At 42.4% G+C, this 22804-nt stretch overlaps 1 protein-coding gene across 1 annotated transcript in view; it reads right to left on the bottom strand.

The window, feature by feature from the left end:
• Nucleotides 1-22804, bottom strand: part of EBF2 (EBF transcription factor 2) — a 118559-nt gene that overhangs the window by 30436 nt on the left and 65319 nt on the right. Inside the window, exon 7 of the mRNA XM_015648621.3 lies at nucleotides 1668-1749. Coding sequence (XP_015504107.1) covers nucleotides 1668-1749 — 82 coding nt within the window. The remainder of the gene's footprint in view (nucleotides 1-1667; nucleotides 1750-22804) is intronic.

The raw sequence follows: 22804 nt of genomic DNA, 5'->3' as shown, positions 1-22804 counted from the left end.
TCCTGACATTCCACAATCAGCTCTTCTTGCTGGTTCCTAGAGCCAACAAGATGTGTTTACACACTGTAAAAGAGGGGTTTTTTTCTCCTTTCCTGATTTTTTAGCATTCTTGGCAGATGATAAGCAATTGCTGGGTTTTTTCTTTATGAAAATTGCCACTTGAAAAAAACCTCAGTATAAATTCCCTAACAGTGAGCACCTCTTTTTTTTTCCCTCATGTCTTACCATCTCTAAAAAACACAGGGTAAAGAAGTCACTGCAGGCTCTTTAAATTACTGGTGAAAAAAATTAGGTTGGTCAGGAATTTCTCTTTAAATTTCTTTGTGCTCCAAACAAAAAGCTAATAAATATATTTTTTTTATTTTTTGCCTGCATTTCTTTAATTTCTCTGAGCTTTCAGAAGCTTTTGTTTTGCAGGATTTCTTGTAAAGTTGGAACATTTTTTTTAATTATTGAATTTTTCATTGCTAGCAGAAGCAGAAGAAAAAGAAAAAAATCACTTTTTCTATGAGAACACGTTTTGCTGGATAGTCTGAAGTAACTCTGTAAACTCCTGTGGAGTTTTAACTCCCTTTATAAATGAGGAAACATGCAAATGAACACGAAACATGAAATACAAAGCAATGGAGCATCAAGTACCAAACCTATGGATGTCACCTTCCCATGTCAAGGATCTACAGGAAAACCACACAATCCTCAGTGAGCTAAAATCCAATTTTTGTTAGAGATGCGAGACACAATAATATGTGACTATTATTATTATTGAGACACAATAAGGTGTGAGTGAAGGCACAATAATAATGGGAACAAGCAGCATTTTCAAGGATGGTCCTGGGTTCCATCAGTGAATTTTGGAGGCTCTGGCTGATGGATTTGCTCTCCTGGATCAAGACCATGGAGTTTCACCAAGGTAAGCAGCCCCATGTGGAGTCAGAGATGAGAAAGAAATCAGCTCTTCTCCTCTCCCCACTGCCACACTCCACCTGCTCGGGGTTTCTGAGCTGGAATTCACAATCCATCAGCCACGGGGCTGATGGAAGCAGTGGCAGATTTCACTGCCAGGCAGCTGGGTCAGGGTCCCACGGGGCTTGTTGCTTTTGCTGTGAGATCTTAAAGTGACCAGCACTATTTTGGCTTCTTGGTTTGTTGTTTTGTTATTTATTTTTTTTTCAAGAAGCTGAAGGGAGGATGTGAGAGTGTTAGAAAGCAAAAAAATAATAGGGAAAGAGGTAGGGAATGAGGAGGTTGCTTGTGTAGCATGTACAGAGCTACTTTGAAAAATTCTGAGGCATCTAAATATCACAAGCACAATCCCTGCTGTGGGCAGCTGTATGTGCGAGCGCTTTGCCCGAGGGTGTCAAATCAAATATCCACTGCTGGTTGGTACAGCACAGCACTTCCCCCTGGGGACTCAGGGTGGAAAAAGAGGGAAGGAAAACAAAAAAAAAAACCAACAAAAAAAACCAAAACAAAACAAAACAAAAATTAAAAAACAAAGGTGGAGGGGAGGAAGGTTTAAACACAACAAATGGAGAAAAACTTTAACACTGATACGGCTTTCCATAGATTGTCATAGTGTTTATTTGGAATGATGTAGGAGAGAGGAGATGGGGAAGGAAAAGGAAAACAGAGGCAGAGAGGTTAATGCTGAGCCTTGTAAGACTTACCTGGAACCGTCTCATATCTCTCGGGTTTCCTGCTGTTTTCAAGCAATTCTGATTGCACTTGAGAAAAAATTTGAGGAAGAATCTGGAAAGATAAAGAACTACGTCACTTCTATTAACCACAGCAAAAGGTGTTGCTATATTCTGGTTTAAAATGTACATGAAGTGATTTGTGTGATGGTGGCTCTTACAGAGCTAGGAGAATTTGTCAAAACACAGACAAACCAAACTCTAATAAACAGAATCTATAAAAGGCAGCCGGCAAAGTATAACCAGTGTGACAGAAATCCACCGCGGTGTAAGTGAACAAACATAATTCCTCTGATCTACACCCACTCCCTCTCTGCAGGTTTGACCACACAATTTTAGACTCTTCCTTTATCTCTCCCTCACATTCAAGGTTTTTCTTTGGCTGTCTGGAGGGATTTCCCATGAAACAATATAGAGGGATAATGGTATTGTGGAAACCACAAAACCAACAGGGCAACTCCGAGGCAGATAAGCCTTGGAACGACTTGGAATGTATGAAAAACCCAGGAGCAAACACAGCTCAGAGAAGAATCTGATGAGGTTTCATCCTGATGATGGTTTTTTCTGATGAAGATTCCAGTCACTAATGCAGAGGAGCAGAACTGCCAAAAGCCCAGATTATTCCTACCTAGATTTTGAGGGAGGATAAGGAAAACACGAGCTCAAGTGAAACATGACAGCTCACGCTGTCCGAGCAGATAAACCCATTAATATCCCACGAAGTTCTAGTGCCAATTACTTTTGCCCTGTCACATACACCCATCTTCATATGGTTTATTATTCTGTAGAGTTTCGCTTGTCGTGTACCCCAGGTGCATCTCCAGCCTGTTTGGTGACTCACCCAATGCTGCATGGACATTTTACAGTTTAGAAATATTAAGCAGGAATTTTCCCCTGAGCTGTTCCACCAGATTTTGTCTTGCACCCACAGAGGAAAGGATTCACCCCTTTGTTTTCTGACCGAATCCAGACATTTCAGAGGTAAAGAAACTGTGTGAAAAGCCACAGTGGTTGGATTAAAAACAAAACAAACAAGTCTTCAAAATTCAGGAATAAGCAAGAAATTTTTTGGCATCCTCTGTTGCAAGTGAAAATATTCCCTGTAATTCTTATTTCTGTTTCTGTTTGTCAGAAAAGATGGGTTTAACCGCAACAATTATAATTAAAAAAATAAATCAAAGACTTTGAGATAGATTTAGAAGGAAAAAGATTCGGGTGCAAGAAAAAATAAATAGTTGAAGAATTGATTTTGAATACAAAGAACAAGTTATTTATTTATTTCTCTTGCTGAGTGCTTTCTTTAAAAAAAAAAAAATAAATCTGCTTTTGCAGTAAGTTAAAGTCCCAGGTGAGCCAGGCCTATTTCCCTTTCTGTTACTATGACAACGATTTTTTACCGCAGTCCCTAAGTCCCTTCAGAACTCACACATTCATGCCTTGAATTAGAACTTTAAAGGAGAAAGATGGATATTTCTTGGGTTTACCAACAACACCCTCCAAACCAGCCCCAGCACAAGACAATAACACAAAAATCTGCTCTCCCTTGTTAGTGCCACTTTCTCTGCACTACTCCCACCACGAGATTTCTCCTCCATCTGCCCCAAAATGCAAAGGAAAAGCCACGGGTTGGATCCATTCGCATGTTGCTCAAACAAACAAAACCCCTCTGCAAACCTCACCCACAAAAAAGACCCAGATTGTGCCATGTGAAACCACTGCCACAAAATCCACCCTGCCAGGGACCCTTTCCAATTAAAATGTCCAATTTTTTAGCTATCATTTCTTAAATTCTCTCTCAAATATATTAGATATTTTTAAAATGTCTATTTTCTCAAGGTGAGAGTGTTATTTTCTCCCTATTTCCTTCTCATTTGAGATCTCCCTTCAGCAGGACATTGAAGTTCAGCAGGAAAGAGGTGTCAGCGCTCAGTTCTCAGAGGGCAACTCCTGCCAACAGAGCCCTGGGCACCTCCATGTCTTCCAAACTAAAAAATCCTACAGAATTTCATGCCTTGGGAGCAGCACTGAATATATTTTATTAAATAAGTCGCGTCGAGTCCATGCTAAAACCTGTGACTTCTTTTTATATGAAAGATTTGGTGAGATTTTATCCCCAAAAATGTTTTCAGAAGGAAAAATCCTCCGCATGCAGGCACCCACGGAGATTCACAGGAGAATGTGAATCAGCACAAATGTTACTCACAAAAACTCTTTCTTCTCTTTCCTTCTTCTTAGAGATACACAAAGGAATATTTGCAGATATATAAACAGCTTATAGGAGATGTGCCTGTGCAAAGGAAAGCTCCAGAATGGAACCAAACTATAAAATGAACCAAGGCAAGGAACTTTTCCATGAAAATCATTGAGCAGCTGGCTGATCATTCTGCAGGAAAACCACAACAACAACAACAAAAATCCACAGGTTGTTACTTCTAAGGAAATATAAAAGAAATTAAGCAGGAATATGGCCAGCTTACTTTGTAATTTTTTTTTAATGCTTGCATCTCTTTTGATTGAGATGAGAAAAACCATCAACACACACAGAAGAACGAGGAAAATGAGCAGGGAAAGGTGTCTGGGAGAGAATTTGTTGTGTCAGATGGGCTGGTTTTGGGAAGAGCCCAGATCCTGGGGGACCGTCAGCAACACAACCCCTAAAAGGCAGACACAGAGAGGCAAAAATTCCAAATAACAGCATCCACCAGCAAACTCTGCAATGTGGCTCGGCAAGGAAAGAAAACCCCCTTTTTCTGCTAAATGACTGCAGAAAGTCAGGGTTCAAACCCCCAGCAAACACAAACCAGCTTGAAAATGGAGCTGGATTCCAATAAAATCCGGCCTGATTTGTGTCAAGGGGGGAAATGGCCGTTAAAAAACCACAGAAAACAAAAGTTCCCCTCTCCCCGAGCTGCCGCAGCGCTGAGCATTCCCTGTCCTCCCAAAACCCTCCCAAACCCACCCAAACCCGCGGGGCTCGGCGGGGATATGGAACCCCAGCAATGCAGGGGATCCCACCCAGGCGTCTTAGAGGTGCCTTGACTTTCTGCAACTGCTGAACAGCTCAAAAGGCTGAAATTTTTGCTGCTTTAAGACATCACAAAATTGCCTCGCTCACTTCAGAAAGTGCTGGGTTTGCTGTTAGCACTTAAACATCGTGGCAATATTCATATTTCTTTTGCTAAGATGCTTGTTGGAGGTCACTGGATGTGCTGCACTATGACAATTTCCCTCCCATCACCCCAAAATTTAGATTTAATTTCATTTAGCTGCACACACAGGGATTTTTATATGTATTTTTTCCCCCAGTTGAACCACATCTTTCTTTTTCTCTTTTTCAGAGTTCCTCCAGTCAAATCTGAGCTGCAAGTGGGCACCTGCATGAAGTATTTGGTAGGTTGCTATATATACATATATATGTGTGCGTATAAATGTATATCTATATATTTTTAAGAGGTTGCAGCTGGGAAATGCATTAATATTTATTACAGCATTAGAATAAAAATGACTTGGGGGGAGCATAGAGGAGGGAAGGTTTAGCACTAAATGAAGCTGATTTAGGGGTAGCAGGAGAATTGCAGAAGGATTTTATTAATTTCTTTAAATGAGACCCTTTAGCCAGTGTTCGGCCTTAACCTATGTATACATAAAAAATAATAATAATTTTTACAAAACAATCAGAAAAAATATGAGCTGATTTTGATGTTTCTTGGCCAATCTTTGGCCTTGCTAAGGACAGAATTAGGTGGGAGTTTAGCAGGTGACTCTGGCTCCAGCCAAGCAAAGGGACCTTGCTCCATCCTCTCAATATTTCAGGGTGCTGGGGGAAAATCTCAATATTTCAATATTTCAGTTATTTCAATAACTACCCCTGGAAACTCTGGCATTGCTATAGAAAAACAGATTGAGTTAATGCCCAGGCATAAAATTAATTAAGATATAAGCACACACTTCTGTTCCTGTTTCTGTCTCGTCACTGACCTCACCGGGTACAGATTGATGCACTTGAGAGGTCTCTGAAACACCACCTTCAATCCTCCTCCCTCTTTCTAGGGCTATTTTAGAAGTCACTGCTCCTCCTGCTGGGAGCTCCCACCCAGCCCAGCTCAGCTGAGGAACTCTGAAGTTCCCCTTTTCCCCTTCAGCCCCAAGCCAGCTGAATTATCTCAGGCATTTTTTTCACTACCTCAAGCAGTCCTTGGGGAAGTGCCAGGAGAGCTCCTAACGAAGCTGAGGGCTTCACAGGGCTCTCCCTGGACATGGAGAAAGGCTGAGTGCAAATTAAACCAGGTCTTGCATCAGTTTCCAAAGCAGCTTTTGACCCACAGTCCCACCTGGGCTATGCACAAACTGGCAGGTGCTGCACCTGGCTAGAACTGAAATCTGCATTCCACACCTCCGAGGATGTTTGTCCACCTCAGATGAGTGAGAACAATCAAATTGACCTTCATCAAATCCTGCTGGAGTCAGAAAAATCCTCCTGGTGCATTCAGCAGGACTAGGCAGAAGCCCTAAAGCTCAGTCCCACATGCAGCAGAAGGTGTAATTTAAAATAAAATTAATCAATCAATTAATAATATTTATCCACCATTGATGCTTTGTTAAAATAGAGGTATAGAATCAAGAGGTCCAACATTGGCTGTATGTTGGGAATAGCCTCTGGATACACCTAAAAATGCTGGATACACCTAAAAATTTTCCCTTGTAAAGCAAGTAATTCTGGCTTTTTGGGGTTGCTGTGGAATTTGGAGTTGTGGCATCAGTCATTTTTTGGAACACACACAGGATAATCCTGATTATGCTTACCAGCAAATCCTGTGCTCCAAAATCTAATGGAAATATAAAGATACGGTGCAATTCTGCTTAAATAATTCAGTGCTTCCAAAAAGTCACAAAGGGAACAAAGAAAAAACAAAAAAACCCAGAAGTTGTTATTATGAGTATTGGTTAAACAATATTAAATTTAAATATCCTGTGCACTGCAAAAGTGTTGTTATTGCAGTGAGGGCCTGACTCCAGTTCCATCAGAGCAGGGGAATTCTGGATCAGTCAGATCCTCCCCTCAGGTCACCCGTGTGTGCCTTGGCATGGCAACCTCTGAGAGAAGTGGGACAAGTAACCCTGCCCAGTGCCCCACGCAGCCTCATATTCCTTCCCTTCCAAGGGCCAGGTTTGCAGGTCGCTGTTTCGAATCAATTAATTGCATTTATGGGATATCACCATCCTGATTTTAATGAATATCACGGTAGAAGACTTCTTTGTAATCTGAATATTTATCTCTGGAGTAATTTCAATCTATTATGTGTATTATTAGGGAGCTGATGAGAAAATTCCCCATTTTTTTTGCAGCAGTTACAGTCAGTGTGGGATCAGGCAGTGCACAAAGGCGCTTTAAATGAATGTACACCTTCCACGGTGTGAGAAATGAGGGGGGCTATTGCAGTGAGCCAGAGTATTTATGTGATACTACACAAACAGCAGCTAATTAATCTTCACAAAACTCCTGTGCATAAAGTGTGAACCCAGTTTAACAAACGTGAAAACCAACATATGTAGGTCAGGAGACTTTTCTGAGTCTGTCAGAGATTCACTGGGAGAGAAGGGAGCAGGAGTCAGCAATGAGATCCCAAGCCTCGGCCACGAGAAGAGGAGTTGGCTGCTCATTTGTCACTTGGGGTTTTTTTAATAGAAAGACTCCAGTTGCTCAAAAAACCAACCAACCAAAAAAACCCAACAAAAAGCACTCACAAAAAACCCTACACAAAACAAACAAACAAAAACGAACCAGAAAGCAGATGAACGCTATGCCTGTTATTCCTTCACCCAGCAAAATCCTCATTTCCTGATGGGACAAACAAGACACTCTCCTCTATCCTCTTGCCTTGATTCAAAGCAATTTCTTTAGTCTGGTTACACTTTTTTCCTAAGGGACTTTTCTTGCAGTCACTCGCTCCAATTTAGATTTTAGGTTTAAAGTTTAAGATTCGATGTGGGAATATTATTTAGGACCTAATCCCTGAAATTCCCCCCAATTGGGGGAAGGCAGAAATGTCTGATTTCCTCTGGCCCTGGGTTCAAAAAAGCCAATGTTGGAGATAGGTGCAAAAAAGGAACAAAACCAGGGTTGGGAGTCAGCTAAGGGAGCCCAAGAGATCGGATCAACATAAAAATCAACTTTAAAATTACAGCATGGCAGAACCCATCATAAACCTGCCTCTAATTATAATTTTTTTGCTATGCCAGGATATCCTGCTCACACTCGGGTAGGTAACACTCTCTACAATGGCTTGAAAAAGACATGGAGTGAAAATATCCCATATTTCAGATGGATAAAAGGAGAACATTGTACGCAAGTCCACAGCAATGGATCCATGTCCAACTCCCAGTCCTTTCCCACAGGCACAGAACAATTCCTCCTCAAATATCCCCTTTCTCTGCAGCCTGGAACAACATATTTCTCTCCACCCTTTATCTAGTGGGTTTGTTTTGTTTTCTTTTTTTAAAAAAAAGCTTAATTTCAAACCAATAACAACTGAATATAAACCTGCAACGTGTCACTTGACCTCCAGACATGTCAGGAAACTTGATATTTATTTGCTGTGAATCTTCGATGCGTTTAGCCATTTTCATCTCTGAAGCAGATTGTGTCCCCCTGGTTCAGGGCAGGGACACGCCCCCACAACTGCAATTCACGCTCTTTGGGATATAAATGCTTTATTTGGGAAATAAATGCTTCTTCTGTTGCAAAATGATTCCATTTTCAAGAAACAAGAGCTGGGCGAGAGTGCCCTGCCGGGTACCCGGGCAGTCGTTTCTCGGTGCTCAATGCTCTTGTTTCCTTTGGCCACATTTGCTAGGGGGAAAAAAAAAAAAAACAACAAAATCTCCAAGGAAAACCTCCTTGTTTGTGCACTCTGATGAAAACCTGACACCATTAATGAAAATAATAATTGAACTCTATGGGCTCGAATTGAAAATGAAACACAACACTAACAGCATGTTTGTAATTGCAACTGTTCTCCAAAAAGTCTTTGGAGGACTCCTTGCAATTTGAGCAGTTTTCCTTTTATCCTTTGGGCTTTCCCCTTTCCTCCTACACCAAAACTTTCCAGTAACTTCCAAGACAATGGGTAAAAGCTTATTTGTCCTGGAAGATCCATATTATTCATTCTGTTTGGCACAGGCCCAAATGCCAGAGCATAATCAAGAGTCAATAGGCAGGGAGGTAATAGAGGAGAGGATTGGGCTGACGGGCTGTTGAAAGGGACCTTCAGATAATATTCCCTGGTTTATTACGGTGTCTGTGGGCTCCAACTGTGCTGGGCACGTTGTGAAATTGTTATTGGGGACAGGAGGCACAAAGGACAGCAGGGAGAGAAGGCTTTTGTGCATCTCAGGGACAGGGAAGTCAAGGCACAGAGAAAATCAGGGCCTGCCCCATTGCATAGAGCCAGCTGCTCTTCCAGGCAGCAGCCACATCCCATTCCTACATCCCAATCTTTCTTGGAATTTTAAGTGGTTCTTTTTACCAGTGACACAAAATTCATTCAGCTCATTGCCTACACACATAACACCCAGCAGGGTTTGGAAAACACGGCCAGACTCTTGTTCATTACGCTCCTGCCAGCCTCAGCAGCACACACAAGATTTGGGGCTGGGCTGTGTCACAGGCCCAAGGATGCTCTGCAGTCCTACTTAAATCCATTCATTTTTGGTATCACCTCATCCTCTGAGTTCTACACAGGTGCAGATTTATCTCCAGCCTCCTTAGCAAACCCTGCAGATCCCAGAAAGGCTGGCAGAGGTGCTGAGCACAGACCCCAATCCCCACTGTTTTTGTTTTTCTTTACCGAGAGAAAACCTGCAATTCCTTCCTCTTGTGGCTCTTCCATCCTCCCAGCCCATCTATCTCCAAAACCCCAGCCTGCTGAGCCATGCTAGGCTGAGCAGTGAGCACCAATTGCACCAGTGGCCCCTCTCTGCTGGCTCTGCTGGTTTTTACTGCTGCTGCCAGATGGCAGAGCCCGGCACACAAAAAATCCCGGCCCTGCAGATTGCACAGAACTCAGAAATAACTTCCCAGCAACTCCAGGAGAGCACAGAGCTGATGTGAGCATTGGGGATGGAACCAAGGTTAGGCTCCCATTTTACACCTGCCAGAGTGGATCTGGCTCAGCTCAGAGCTCTCGCTCATTCGGGCTCTGTCCCCAAACTGGGTTTGTGTGGAATAAACATGCTAAAGAGGCAGATTTACATCCCAGCAGCTCAGCATCCAGGCACATTCTGCCTCCCCCCTAGTCCAGGGCTGTTCAGAGGGTAGATTTGCACCTATTGTACTTCTGGGTCTGGGCACAGATGACCTTGAATCCGAACATTGGTGTAACATTATATTCCTGTGACAGATTTATGGATTGGCAGATAGGGGTGCATTCAGCGCATTCCTTCCCTAAGACAGGACAGCATCCAATGTTTGTTAGCATCATTAAACTAAAACTGACTTTTCACCTGCTCCCATACCATATGCAGCTGCAAATTTTTAAATTAAACTATGAAGCCATGCATAAATTTACATATATTACGGACTAGCCTCTCCATTTAACATGCAAATGTACTCCAATGTTTCAGAACACCTTCTGTCGCTAATTAATTTGCTGAATTATAATTAGACTAATCCTGCATAATTAATAAGCACAGATTTTTTTTTAATTTCTAAGCAGCTTGATGAGATCATTCACTTCCTTCTATAAACTGCTAAGTAACTGTTAAAAAAAATCTGGAAAGAACATATGTGAAAAGGTATGTTTGATGTCGCATACAAATTCAAACTAGCGGGCAGGCTTCAAGAAAGTCAAGATTAATAGAGGTGCGTGCTTGAAGAGACCGTCAGCACATTATTTTCAGGGGCACGGACCAAGATTTTCTGTGTCTGTTTTATTCCTTTTTTTTTTTCTTTTTTTTTTGCTTTTACCCCTCAGACCTTCCAAGATGACGGAGTGAGCAGGGCAGGGAGCTGGTGGAGGATCAGGAGATGCTCTGATGCCACCCCACACTGTCTCTCAAGCCCTCACCCTGGACGTGCTGGGTGTGGATCAGCTCCTTTGATGGGATTTGGAATTGTTTTCATCCCCGCTGCCAAAACCAACCGGGAGCATTCTAGAGAAACAATTAAGTGCTATTAGCACTGGATTCATTCTCTGCTGATTAAAATGAAGGGTTGTGCTTTCCTGTTGGAGAGCTGTGGAGAAGGGCACGTGCCACAGCAGGTTTAAATGGGCTGGGTTAGAAGCCACAAAGTGATGCAGAAAGAGCCCTTGTGCTCAAAACAACCCAGCCTTAACATCTAAAATATATCTTTCTAAAATAATCATGCAGGGGAAGAGGGAGATCCAAACATCATAGGATGTTGTGCAAACGAGGATGGCCACAACAATATGAGTATTTTATTTATAAAGTTTGTCTGGAGCCTCACTCCCTGTATTTATTTAGCTATTTGGGATGTAGCATTTCAGCTCTACTTGTTTTGTCTTTCCCTCAATCCTCTTCAAATTCAACACCACCCTGTGTTTGCCTCAGCTGTGAGTAAGCAAAATCTGTGACAAGACCTCCTGATTCCCAACAAAGGAAGCAAGAAAAAAATTAATTCTTATCTGAGGAAATTGCTGAGCCACTTCAAGTCTTTGAGCATGGCTTGTCTGCTCCAAACAATGCATGTGACATCCTCATCAGGCACTTCTGCCTGAAGTTTGCTATTTTTTATTAACTTGGACAAGTGCCCCTCTTCAGATAAATGTATCATTTAAATTGACCTGGGTTCTGCATAAACAGAAAACATAAAAGCTTAAACAGGACAAGTTCTTGGCACTGTGTGCCAACCAAGCCTCTTTCTAGTATTTCCTACTGGACAGTCCACAGGAAATCACTCTTTTTTTAAAAATAAAAATCAAGCCAAACAACTTTTTTGGCACAAGGAAGACAGAAAAGTATTCTGCTGTCATCAGAACCACCTCAGAGCAGAGAGGTACTCTGAATGGCAAATGTTGAACAAAGGGGGAGGAAATATCATCTTGAAATTAAAAATACAGAAAAATTGCACTCTTGGAATCCTGTCCAGTCCCAAAGCACAGCAATATCATGAAATCACCACGGGACTGAAGGACTGAGCGTGGAACAGCTCCAACAATTCTGTGTTATAAATTTACAGACAGCCCCAATAGATGTTGTTTTCTTAACAACCACTGGACACATCACCAGGTGACAAAGGAAGTTAAAGAAGAACAAAGAAAACATCTCACTGCCTCATCCATCTCCATTTCTTACCTTCCAATATCCCAACTCAGCAGACAGAAAAGATGTAATGAGTTAAAAAAAAAAAAAAAATCAGGATTAGATCTGTATTTTTTTTCCCTCCACGTTTCTGCCTGCACTTATTGTTTTTTTTTTAAACCATGGATGAATTGGCCCAAAGATATAAATGTCACGTGGCTGAGGCAGAAATAGAATCTGTATCTCCAGAGCCATGGTTCTGGTACATGAGCAAGTCCCTGACATTCTTTAAAGCTATTCCTGTTTTGTCAGAAGAAGAGATTTTGTATCCACAGCATGAGGCCAACCCCAAATATCAACACCCACGTCTTTCAGGTTTCTGATGGCCACAGCTTCCCACCATTTCCCAGTTCTCTGGCCATGGAATCTGCCACAGCTGAAAGGATTTTTCACTTTCTTGTTGTTTCAACTCCTGATAAAGATTGTGTATGTGTGTATGGAGATGCAATTTTGCTTTCAAGAGAAAAATTCTGAACTCTAAACTTCACCTTTTTTCTATATTTTAACATATATCCCCAGAAATCCACTCATTTCCTAGAGACTTATTATTTTAGACAATAAGCACCATCTTGAGTTTATGAGGAACAAGAAAATATGTTACATGCTGTAAAAAAATGAATACATTTAAAGTGATCCCACCCTGTACTGCAAACATTTCATTCATCCCTGGGTACTGCCTCCAAAATTAATTCACCTTTTCAGTACCCTTGGATGCAGAACATACAGAGACCAAAAGAAGCAGCAGGATTTTGGGTACAAACCCTGTTAAACTGGCAAAGAGGTGAGGTATCAGTGAAGAAAGTTGATATGTTTTTTTCAGGATTGAGCTGTAGGAAAAAGCAGGAAGTTGTGGGAAAGACCGGGACAAACTCTAAGAACAGGTTTCATGCATGAAGAGCAACTTCAAGTGCCCAATCTCAGCTCCGAAAAAGCCCAAACATTCCTGAAATACATCACTAAAACCACACTCCTTACAAGTGCTTTAAATTGGGCACCCAGAAATGCCAGCGAGGTAAAATCCGAGCCCTTGGGCAGTCCCTTTGCTGGAATCTCGGGGCTACGGGAAATTATTTTGGCCCTGGCCAATACTTTCTGCTACAGGAGAAATTGCTTCCCTTCCACCCCTCTCCCCCACATGTGCACACCACCCACTCACAGGTTGTGCAGCGATGTTAACAGCAGAGAGGAATCACTTCCTGACCTTCCCAGTGATCAGAGACCCAAAATTAACACTTGGCAATTCCAGCTCCTCACCTTCCACCCACTGAAAGTGCAGCCGAACCTATTATTTTTTTGCCAAACACAAAAAATATCCCATTCCTGGTCCCCTTTTTCATGGTGGTTACATGCCTGGCTTTGGACTCAAAATATCCAAAGGGGGCTACAAGGATGGGGAAGAGTCTGGGGGAGCCACAGGAGGAACAGCTGAGGGCATTGAATTGTTCAGCTGGAGGAGCCTGAAGGGAGACTCATCGGGGTCTGCAGCTCTTCTCTGTTCTCTGGAACAGGGACAGGACCAGCTGGAGCTGTGCCAGGACAGGTTTAAGTTGAATTTTGGGGAATGTTTTTTCCCCAGAGGGTGCTGGCACTGCCCAGGCTCCCCAGGGAATGGGCACATTCCCAAATCTGCCAGAGCTCCAGGAGCGTAGGGACAGTGCTCCAGGGATGTTCAGGCTGGGATTTTGGGGTGTCTGTGCAGGGCCAGGGGCTGGGCTGAATGATCCCAGTGGGTCCTTTCGAGCTCAGGATATTCCACAATTCGGCATCTCCTTGAGGGGAATTGCAGGAGGCTGAACACTGTGGGCAGTTTGGGACAAGTGACCAACCTTTGTATTCCCAGGCACTTTCTGATCACACAGCTCCATCCAGTGATGGACAAAGACACCCAAGACCCCAACAGCCTCCCAAAGTAACCAGAAGCCCACCCAGAGCTGCTCTTTCCCACATGGGGTTGTTTGGGGTTGGTTTTAATTCCATTAAGGGAAGACTTCTGGAAGGTTCTGCTTATGAGCAGACCAATAAGCTCATGTGAGGGCTCCAGATATTTCCAAACACATTCTTCACTCACTTCAAATCCTGATATTCCCCCCTATTTTGTGGGGATCCCAGGGACTGAGGCTGGTGCTGAAGGAGGCGCTGCAAAAGTTGATGAGGCTCTGTTGAGAGTCTGGCAGTGACAAAGCTGGACACAAACCCGCTCTTAACTGAGCTCGAAAGACTTCTCAGGGAGAAAAGCCAACCAACTTTATCTCTTGGAGATGTCCAACATATTTCTGTGCACTTGTACTACATGTTTTATGTGCAAACACACGCACATCCACGGGAGCACAGATTGCCAGCCAACAGTTGGCTTCTTGATTGTAAAATCCTCCTGTTTGGATGCCTTAAATAACAAGGTACTGCTCCAGATGCATCATCACAACGCCCCCTCCACTGAATAAAGGTCTCTTGGCAGTTCCCAACTTTAGGACTTCCTGCCCACGTCCCTGGTGTACCAAGAGCCTGATGCCTGCAGTGAATTTTGGAATTTTTTTTCCCCCTTCCCAAGTTCTACCGCAGCCATAATTCCTGGAGAAAAGTTTTTTGAGTGCGTGAAACATTTGCTGGATGTTTTCTTCACATATTTAATCCAGATGTTTACATTTTAAATAATTGAGAAGCTGCTATGGTAAATAGACATCAAGGAAGGCTAATGGGAGTCGCGCAGTCGTTAGGGAGAACTTGTAGGATGAGACACTGGATCAGGACTCGGTCCCTGCAGTGCCAGGATGGGTTAGGGGAAGGAAAGGAGTGCAGCTTGTTGGAAAACATTAAATCAGTGCAATCCCTGACACTGGGAGAGATGCTGAGCAAGGTTTGACACAAACTGCGCAGAACTTGTAAAGGAAAATAGATCCTGAGCTTTGCCCTTGTAGAAGCTTCTGTTTCTTCATATGGTTTGATTTATAAAAAAAAAAATAAAAAAATAAAAAAATAAAATAATAAATGTTTAAATATTCCCATTTCTCCACTTTGTAGACCCTCTCACTAAGCTCATTGAATGCAAGGGTGGTTTTTTGAGGCTCCCAAATGAAATGCTTGAGCCTAAGTAGGTTTGCTTTGATTTAAGGTTTCAAGACTGACTGTGAAATTTCTGGTCTGAGGGAATGTGGCTTCTACTCAAAGCACTGGAAATTTTCTGTCCTGATTTTTTGCCTCCATTGTTAAACTCTCATTTTGTTTTAATTTGAACCTCCTAAAAACCAACCTTAACCTCACTCAAGTCAAGTCAGTATAAGAGGAAGTAGCACAATGTGCAGGTCTGAAGAAGCTTTGATAAATTGATTTTTAAAAATCCCTTCTTAAATTTCACTGCTGTGACTGAGAATGATGAAAGCCTTGTGCTGGTTGAACTTTCTGCTATTTCATACAGGGTTCTTCCCTGATTTTCTCAAATACTCTCAGCTATGTACAGTCACACAGAAGTTGTGTGAAATAATTTAAATCATTAAATTATAATGATTTGGGGCAGGTAAAGACTTTTCTCCATGAAATCAGCTCCTGTCTATTCACTCTCCACTCCATTGCACAAGTGAGTTTTCCCTCAGTGTGCAGGAAGATTTCAATGACTCCACATCATGATGTAATCCCTTGTAAAGCCTCCTCTGGAGCTGCGAGGAAGTATCCCCTGGAATATCTGTGGAACAGCAATTTTACAGGAGTTACGGTCCACTGGGCCCAAAATCCATCTTGAAAGGAGCCAGCAGGAGAGGGGAAAATGCTCCATAAAAGACCAGAAGATTTTCAAAGGTGTTTTTTAGCAACCAAGAAAATGAACTCTGCAAAGTTTCCTCATGCTGAAGTGCATGATTCCCACTCTGGTAAAAGCTGTGAGCTCAAACAGCCCCTAAAAACATCATCCTAAGCTGGGTTAGCACTGGGAGTGCTGGGAGATGCTTCTGAAGGCTCTCTATAGGAAGTTGTGCGTCATTTTTCAGTAGGACAATTACAGCAATATTTGCCTTGTGAAGCCTTACAGCCAAAAATTCAGTTCACTATGGAGACTTAGGGTTAAGTGACTTTACAGACATTTATTTTGGTGAAATGTGTTTTCTTGAACCAAAACCTTCCATCTCTTTCTAGAAGATGAGGGTTTACTCTAGATGAAATGAAAGATTTGCACATCTCAATATTTGTCCTACAAGGACGTGCCACAGCTTTTGGGGTTTAAATCTATTGATCCCACTCATAAGAAATCATCAAACCAAGGGGTGCCAAGGCAGAAACTCTGATCTCTGCCAAGACACATAAAAATTTTTAGACAATAATCAGTTTCTTTAATAATAGATCCCAAATCCCTCCCTTCTCCAGGCTTCTTTTCCTCTCTACCTTCCACCAAAAAAAAAATAATAATAAAATTAACAGTTTCAGTCTAAATTCTGGTTTTGTAGTAATTCAGTGTATGCCAACATAATTTTTTGTTGCTTAATTAGACTACTGATTTGGAGGACAGCTTAGGAAAACATTCACTACAATTCTTGAAATGAGGCATTAGAAACCATTTAATCTGTCCTACATAATTACTTTGTACTTATCCATTAGCAAGTAAAATATTAGGGGGAAAGTGTCTTTTACACACAACAGAGCGTTTCTTTCTAATAAAATAAAAACCTGCTCATTTTCTTTCTGTGTTGAGTAAGCTCATATTCCTGAGCACCTGAGCAAAAATAATAGGGCAGTTATTATGTTTGGCACCGTTTGAAGCTTAGAAAAGGACAAAACTCTGGAAAAAGGTGAAATTGTTTTTTTACATGGCTTTTCCTCTCCTATTCCCTGCCACGGTTTGGTTTGGCTCCCTGTGGCTCTGACTGGGCTGGCCACGTTTGGGGACTTGTGAACATCTTTCCCTCTCAGTGACAGGAATTATTTTTACCGGAATACTCTCCAAAACCTTTAAAGAGGGATCAGGGCTGTCCCAGCAGTTATTAAAAGAACAGGAGACAGAACAGTCCCTTTCCTGAGCCTCTAAGGACCCAACAATGAGGGGAAATCGGCTTCAAAGCCTTGCTTGGACCCAGCAGAAGTTTTGTTTTACCAACGACTGCTCCCGCCTCAGAGTGTCTGAAGTGGGAGGTGAAGCTGACAATAAATGATTCAAAACTGTGACTCTCCTGGTTAATAAACCCTCCTGCCTTCCCAGAACCAATCCTCCCGCCATGAGCATTTTGTTCCTTTTCTGGCTGGGAGGATGGTTTTCATTTTCCTGTAGCATCCTGAGGGGAACTCCCTGCTCAGGCTAAACTTTGGGCTAAATGTTTCAAACCCTGTTTTGCTGTGGCTCTACCCATTTAATTACCATCCCAGTGGTGTTGGTTCTGGTTTTGTCGTAGCTGTTTACAAGAACAAACCCTGCTCTAACAAACACAACTGCTACAGCTCCATTTCTTAATCAAAGTTAGCAGAAATTCTGTGATGATTTAGTCTTAATATTCTCCTGCAGCCAGAGCTGTGCCTGCAGACTCCATTCCCTGCACACACATGGTCACCCCAAACTTTGCTCTGCCTCACGTTATCCCCATTAATCTCAGCAAAATCATAGATCTGACCACAGAACAGCAGCAGGCAGAAGAAAATAGAATGGCATTTATGATTCAGAAACCCAGTAATGGAAATTTTTGGACAACTTTTTTGACAGAGCTCTATGTAGACTTGGATGGTCCAGCAGCTCTCGGAACTTCCTTGGGGGCAGGAAAGTTTGTGTTGTTCTTACCCTTCCCTGTGCATTTTATGGTCCAATAATTCCTGCCCACTGATACCAACCAAACCTTGCCTCCTTTGGCCAAGCTGAACTTCTGGGCAGACAGCAAACAGTGGGGAAAGAATGAGGTAAAACCTGGGCAAGAAGAACTTTAAAAGTGACGGGTAACAACCATCAACGTTCTCTACAGACCAGGAGCTGCCACCTCAGGGGAGAAATGTACCAGTCTGCAGAAAACTCCTGATTAAAGCACAGTAATAAATGCATGGGAGGGCATTTGGGGGGTTTTTAGGTCCTGTGACAGAGTGTACCCACGTGAGTGAGGCACTGGGGATGGCTCACACGAGCACTGAGCCACGCTCTGCTTATGGCTGCTCATCAGGAGAGGCCCGAGCTCAGAGCTTCCCTTTAATTTACCTTTCGGCCTCAAGACCTGGGGAGCTCGGGCTTCCAGAGAGCTTAGCATCTTCCAAATCTCCAGAAAATAAACTACTGAAGTCCTCAGCATCCCCCTGCATTGCCCACATCCCTCTGAGCTAAGCACAGTCTGGCCTGGGTCTGCACGAGTTCTCAGAGATTCTCTATCAAGTGCCCACTTTGAGGCATCTTCAGATGAACCTGTTTTATACCAAGGACTGTTCACCAGCCTCTTCAGTGCCTTAAATTTAATATCCAGCATTTCCAGATGCTTTTACCCAATATTTTCGTGGCTGTCACCGAAAGAGTTTTGTTTTCTTACTCAAAAACACTCAAATTTGGTGAGTGTGCATACACAGAGATGCTCAGAGGGGTGAGAGGCATAAATCATCCCAAACTGCTGCTGTAATAAATGTGGACAAATGAATAAAATTTGTCACCAGCCTAATATCACCATCAATGTTTTGTTTAGCTACATTTCTCGCAATTTGAAAACAGTTCAATACCCCTTTTACCTTCAAGTAGCAGCACTTAATAAACAGTGATGGATGCTTTTTACTCCCTTTCCCCCCCACCCCGCCCCCTTCCTCCCATTCCAGGCTTTCCTGTGTCTTTTACAAGGGGATTGTTTAGCTTGGGGGAGATGTAGATCCTCCATCCTTCTTGCATTGACATGCATCCCTCAAGGAATGACGACCATATTTAATTCATAACCCCCGTTGGCTACACAAACATACAACTTCCCATCAATTAGGCAACACAGAGATGCTGTTAAAAATCAATGAGCTTATTATTAAATATATTTTCTTTTCATGTAACAATAATAGTTATTGCCGCTCTATTGTTAGGGCTGTGATATCAGCTGGTTAAGCAGCTCTGGGAAAAAGAAAAAGAAAGGGGTTGATTGCTTTTTGATGAGCTGGGGTGATATCAGAGAGTGTCAGGACATTGTGTGACAGACACCAGCAGATAAAGGTGATAAAAAGTGACCAAATAGATGTTTCTTGAATAAAATCATCTGCTGCGAGTGGAACACTGAATGTTTCCCTGATTTTCACAGATATGTGTCAGCAGAAGGCACCGAGCATCCATCACATCCCATCAAAGCATGGCTAGACTGGTATTTGTGTTCTCACTGTGGTGTATTTATCGGGAATTATTGGGATATTTTGACACATGCCACTACTGAGGGAGCTCCCTGCCTACAACAGAGATGTAAACTCTGTGCCAGCTCATGCAAAGGTTAAAAAAAATTACACACACACACACACACAAAAACCCACAGTGCACAGATTTTGGCAAGTGCATCAGATGCTGTCTGGCCACAGCTGATCTGAAGTGAGTCCCCAGTAATTACGGGAGAAGGTGGAACAGGTTTCCTGCTAATTGGAAAATTCTGCAAATGGCACCACTGAAGTAAATTGACAGTCGTTAGAATATTAGCAAAATGAGGGAACTGATTAGGAAAAAGCTCAGATGTGGATTTCTGGTTTGGAGGGGTATTTTTGGATTTAAATAGTGCCTGAATCTACCAACAAATTGATAATAAAAGCTGAACTTAATAATAACAGCTGTTATTTGACCTGGATCCAAATAGATTAGTGCAAATAGGCATTCATACACATATAGGTACTATACACATATTTATTTAGTGTATAAACACACTATTCCTGTCACTTTTCTCACATTAAGACAAATACACAGAATGGTTGCTAACTTTGTTTTAGAAAAAAAATATTTTGCCCAAATATTTACACCTTGTAGGGGAAAAAAGCTGCATTTCAGGACACCAGCAAGAGGCGGGTTCTAATGAAACCATAATCACTTCATGCTCCAGACAAATCTTACAAGGGAATTGTTTACATCCTTAAATCTTTCAGTGGTTTGTTCTGAGGGGAAGCCGAATTTTCCATTGTAAATGTGGTCTTGATTGACTGCTGGGGAGAATTCCAGTAGCAACTTCTCTTTGTGTTTGAGTTTGAGCTGTACAGGAAGCACAAAGTGGGATTTGGCCTCGACTTTGGCCATCCATCAACGCCCCTGGTGTTTGTATTCCTGATTTTCCACTACCAGGAGCAAAGGGAAAGCAGAAGTGAGGGGGAAAATGAGGCATTCTAATTAGAGACACTCCTAGAAATGCCACCAAACCCACCTCTCTGTAACTTCAATAGGAGTCTCCTGTTTCTTCCCCTACAATCCTGGTTTTAGTTTCAAAATAATCCTCAGGACCTGGTCCTGCTCTTTTTCGGGAGCTCTGCCTCTCCTTGCTAAGGACTTGTGCTGGCTCTGGATCATCCCTCTGGTCACTGAGACCCCTCATTTCACAAAATCCCAGGCTGATTCCACTTGGAAGGACCTTGAAGATCATCTTTTCCAGCCCACATTTCCTATCAGCTCCACAAAAAGGTGCTCAGTTGGCCACTGGCTTTGAGGGAAGGAGAACATTTCTGGATTTTTCTTCCTTTTTAACAAACTCAGACATTTACCCCCATTCTTGGAAAGAATTCAAGAAGGCACTAATATAACTTAGCCAGAGCTTCCTAAAAGAGATTCCTATAAAATCCTTCCAATTTAAATTTAATTTTAATTTAAAAATCAGATGCTATCAGCAGATTTGCAGTATTTTTTAAACAATCCAACGAAATTATGGAATACAAACACAACTGGCTGTGAAAACCTATAGACAATCCAATAAAACTTCACATTGTCGTTTCATTAAGACTTTCCTTCGTAACAACCACCTCAGAAATTTTTATTAACCCAAACCAATGCAGACTGTGCATTTCTGCTACGAGTTTGAGATTACTTTATTCATCCCAGTGATGCCATAAACCTAATAAAAACTCCAGCCTGGAAGATTATATCCCAGGAAGAACCAAAATAACTACAGAATATTCTCCATGCCTAACACAGTCTAACCTTGAATTGATTTTAAATATAACATTTTCAGACTTCAGAGATTTCTCTTTAATGTAGCCCTTCTTCCTGTTCCTTAAACATTTATAACGTTTTATTTCCTTCTGTGTAATTTTTAGTGTAGGTTTGGTGTCTCTTATTGCACTTCACTGTTTGGGGGTTTCTTCTTCTACCTGTGTGTCAACCAATAACAGAGATGTTTATACCTAACACACAACTTACAACAATAAAATACGCCAGAATTGAACAAAGAATGAGGATTTATAGGCCAGATCCAGAGTTAATTTAAATAACTATTTTTTTGGGCTTGGGGAACCTCAGCTGGATCTCCAGCCTGAGACGTGATGGTTTACAGAGCAATTCCAGCAGAATAATACCAGTTTATATCCTACAAAATTCTACAGAACTTTTGTAGCATGACTTTTTTCTTTTTTTCAGTACATTTTTGCTTGATCTGATTAGTAGAGAACCTCCTGTTTGCATTTCAAGCATCCCCGTTTATTTTCACATATTTATTTAAACAAATCAGTCAGTCCAAACACTGCCAGCTCTCGTGGTGCTCCCTGGATGAGAGCACACAGCAATTCCCAGCCCCTTGTGCTGTTCTGGCCACCTCAGCCTCCGATATCCTGCCCCAGAACCAATTCCAACCCGTGGGCTGATCCTCATCAGCTGGTACGGATTTTGGATCTGCTCTTTGGGTGCTCAAATCCAGTGGAATATTTTCCACAGGAGCAGATCTGGAAGCATGCAGCATTCCCTTTTAAAAACACCGGGAGCAAGGATAGGAATAAAGAGGTTTTATGGATCAGTACATGATTTTCCTTCCTATCACTGTGGATGTTGAACATTCTGTCCCAGTTTCCAGCCCCCTCAGAAGGAATTCTCAGTAGAGAGACACAAAGATCTTGGAGCCATTTGTTGTCACTCCTAGGAGTAGGTGGGCTTTGACAGCTTCTAGAGGAGTAACTAGACTCCTCTCCACACAAACTAGGTTTTTTTCTCCCACCTTTGCAATGTTTCTGCTTCATTTTCCATTTTTGGTGTTCTTCCTTTCCTAGTTTTCATTCATCCTGACAACGAAACAAAAGAAGGGAGGAGGGGGAATAAGGAAGAGGAGGAGGAGAAATCCTACCCAAAATGTAAAAATTTAAAAAAAAAAATAAAAAAAGTCAACCCAGACATTTTGTGCCAAATACAGTTAAAGGAGAGGGGGAGAGAGAGAGTGAAAAAAAAAAAATCAAGTCACTCTCAATCAAGTGTCACACCTTTAAATAGTGGTTAAATCTTTGCATTATGCAGCTCATCCCTTTTACAACACGGGGTTCCCGTGGAGAATTCCCTGTTTACACTGGGAATTCCTCCAGGAGAGCATCAATAAAGCTGAACAGATGTCGGGGTGGGATGCCAGCGGCAGTGGCTGTTGTCAGGGGTGGCGGGGAGCGAACAATGAGCGGCGGCAGCTGCGGCACAAAGCCCCGCGTGTGGCTCGGGCTCGGGCAGCGCACCCCGCCTTTGTCTGGGGGCTCTGCCTGCCTTGTTCCGCCCTGACAGGGTGACACATGTCACCCGGGCCCAGAAAGCACATTTGTTTGGCTCCTGCAGATGCACCGGGGCTTCTGACCTGCTCTGCCTGCGAGGGATGGAGCAGCCCGGGCACGGGGAGAAGGGGCGCATGGAGAGGAGGGGGAAAAGAAATAAAATACAAGGGAAAAAGCCC

This window comes from Parus major, chromosome 22 (assembly GCF_001522545.3).
Source record: "Parus major isolate Abel chromosome 22, Parus_major1.1, whole genome shotgun sequence".
In the NCBI taxonomy this organism is placed as follows: domain Eukaryota; kingdom Metazoa; phylum Chordata; class Aves; order Passeriformes; family Paridae; genus Parus; species Parus major.
This window is presented reverse-complemented; position numbering and strand designations above follow the sequence as displayed.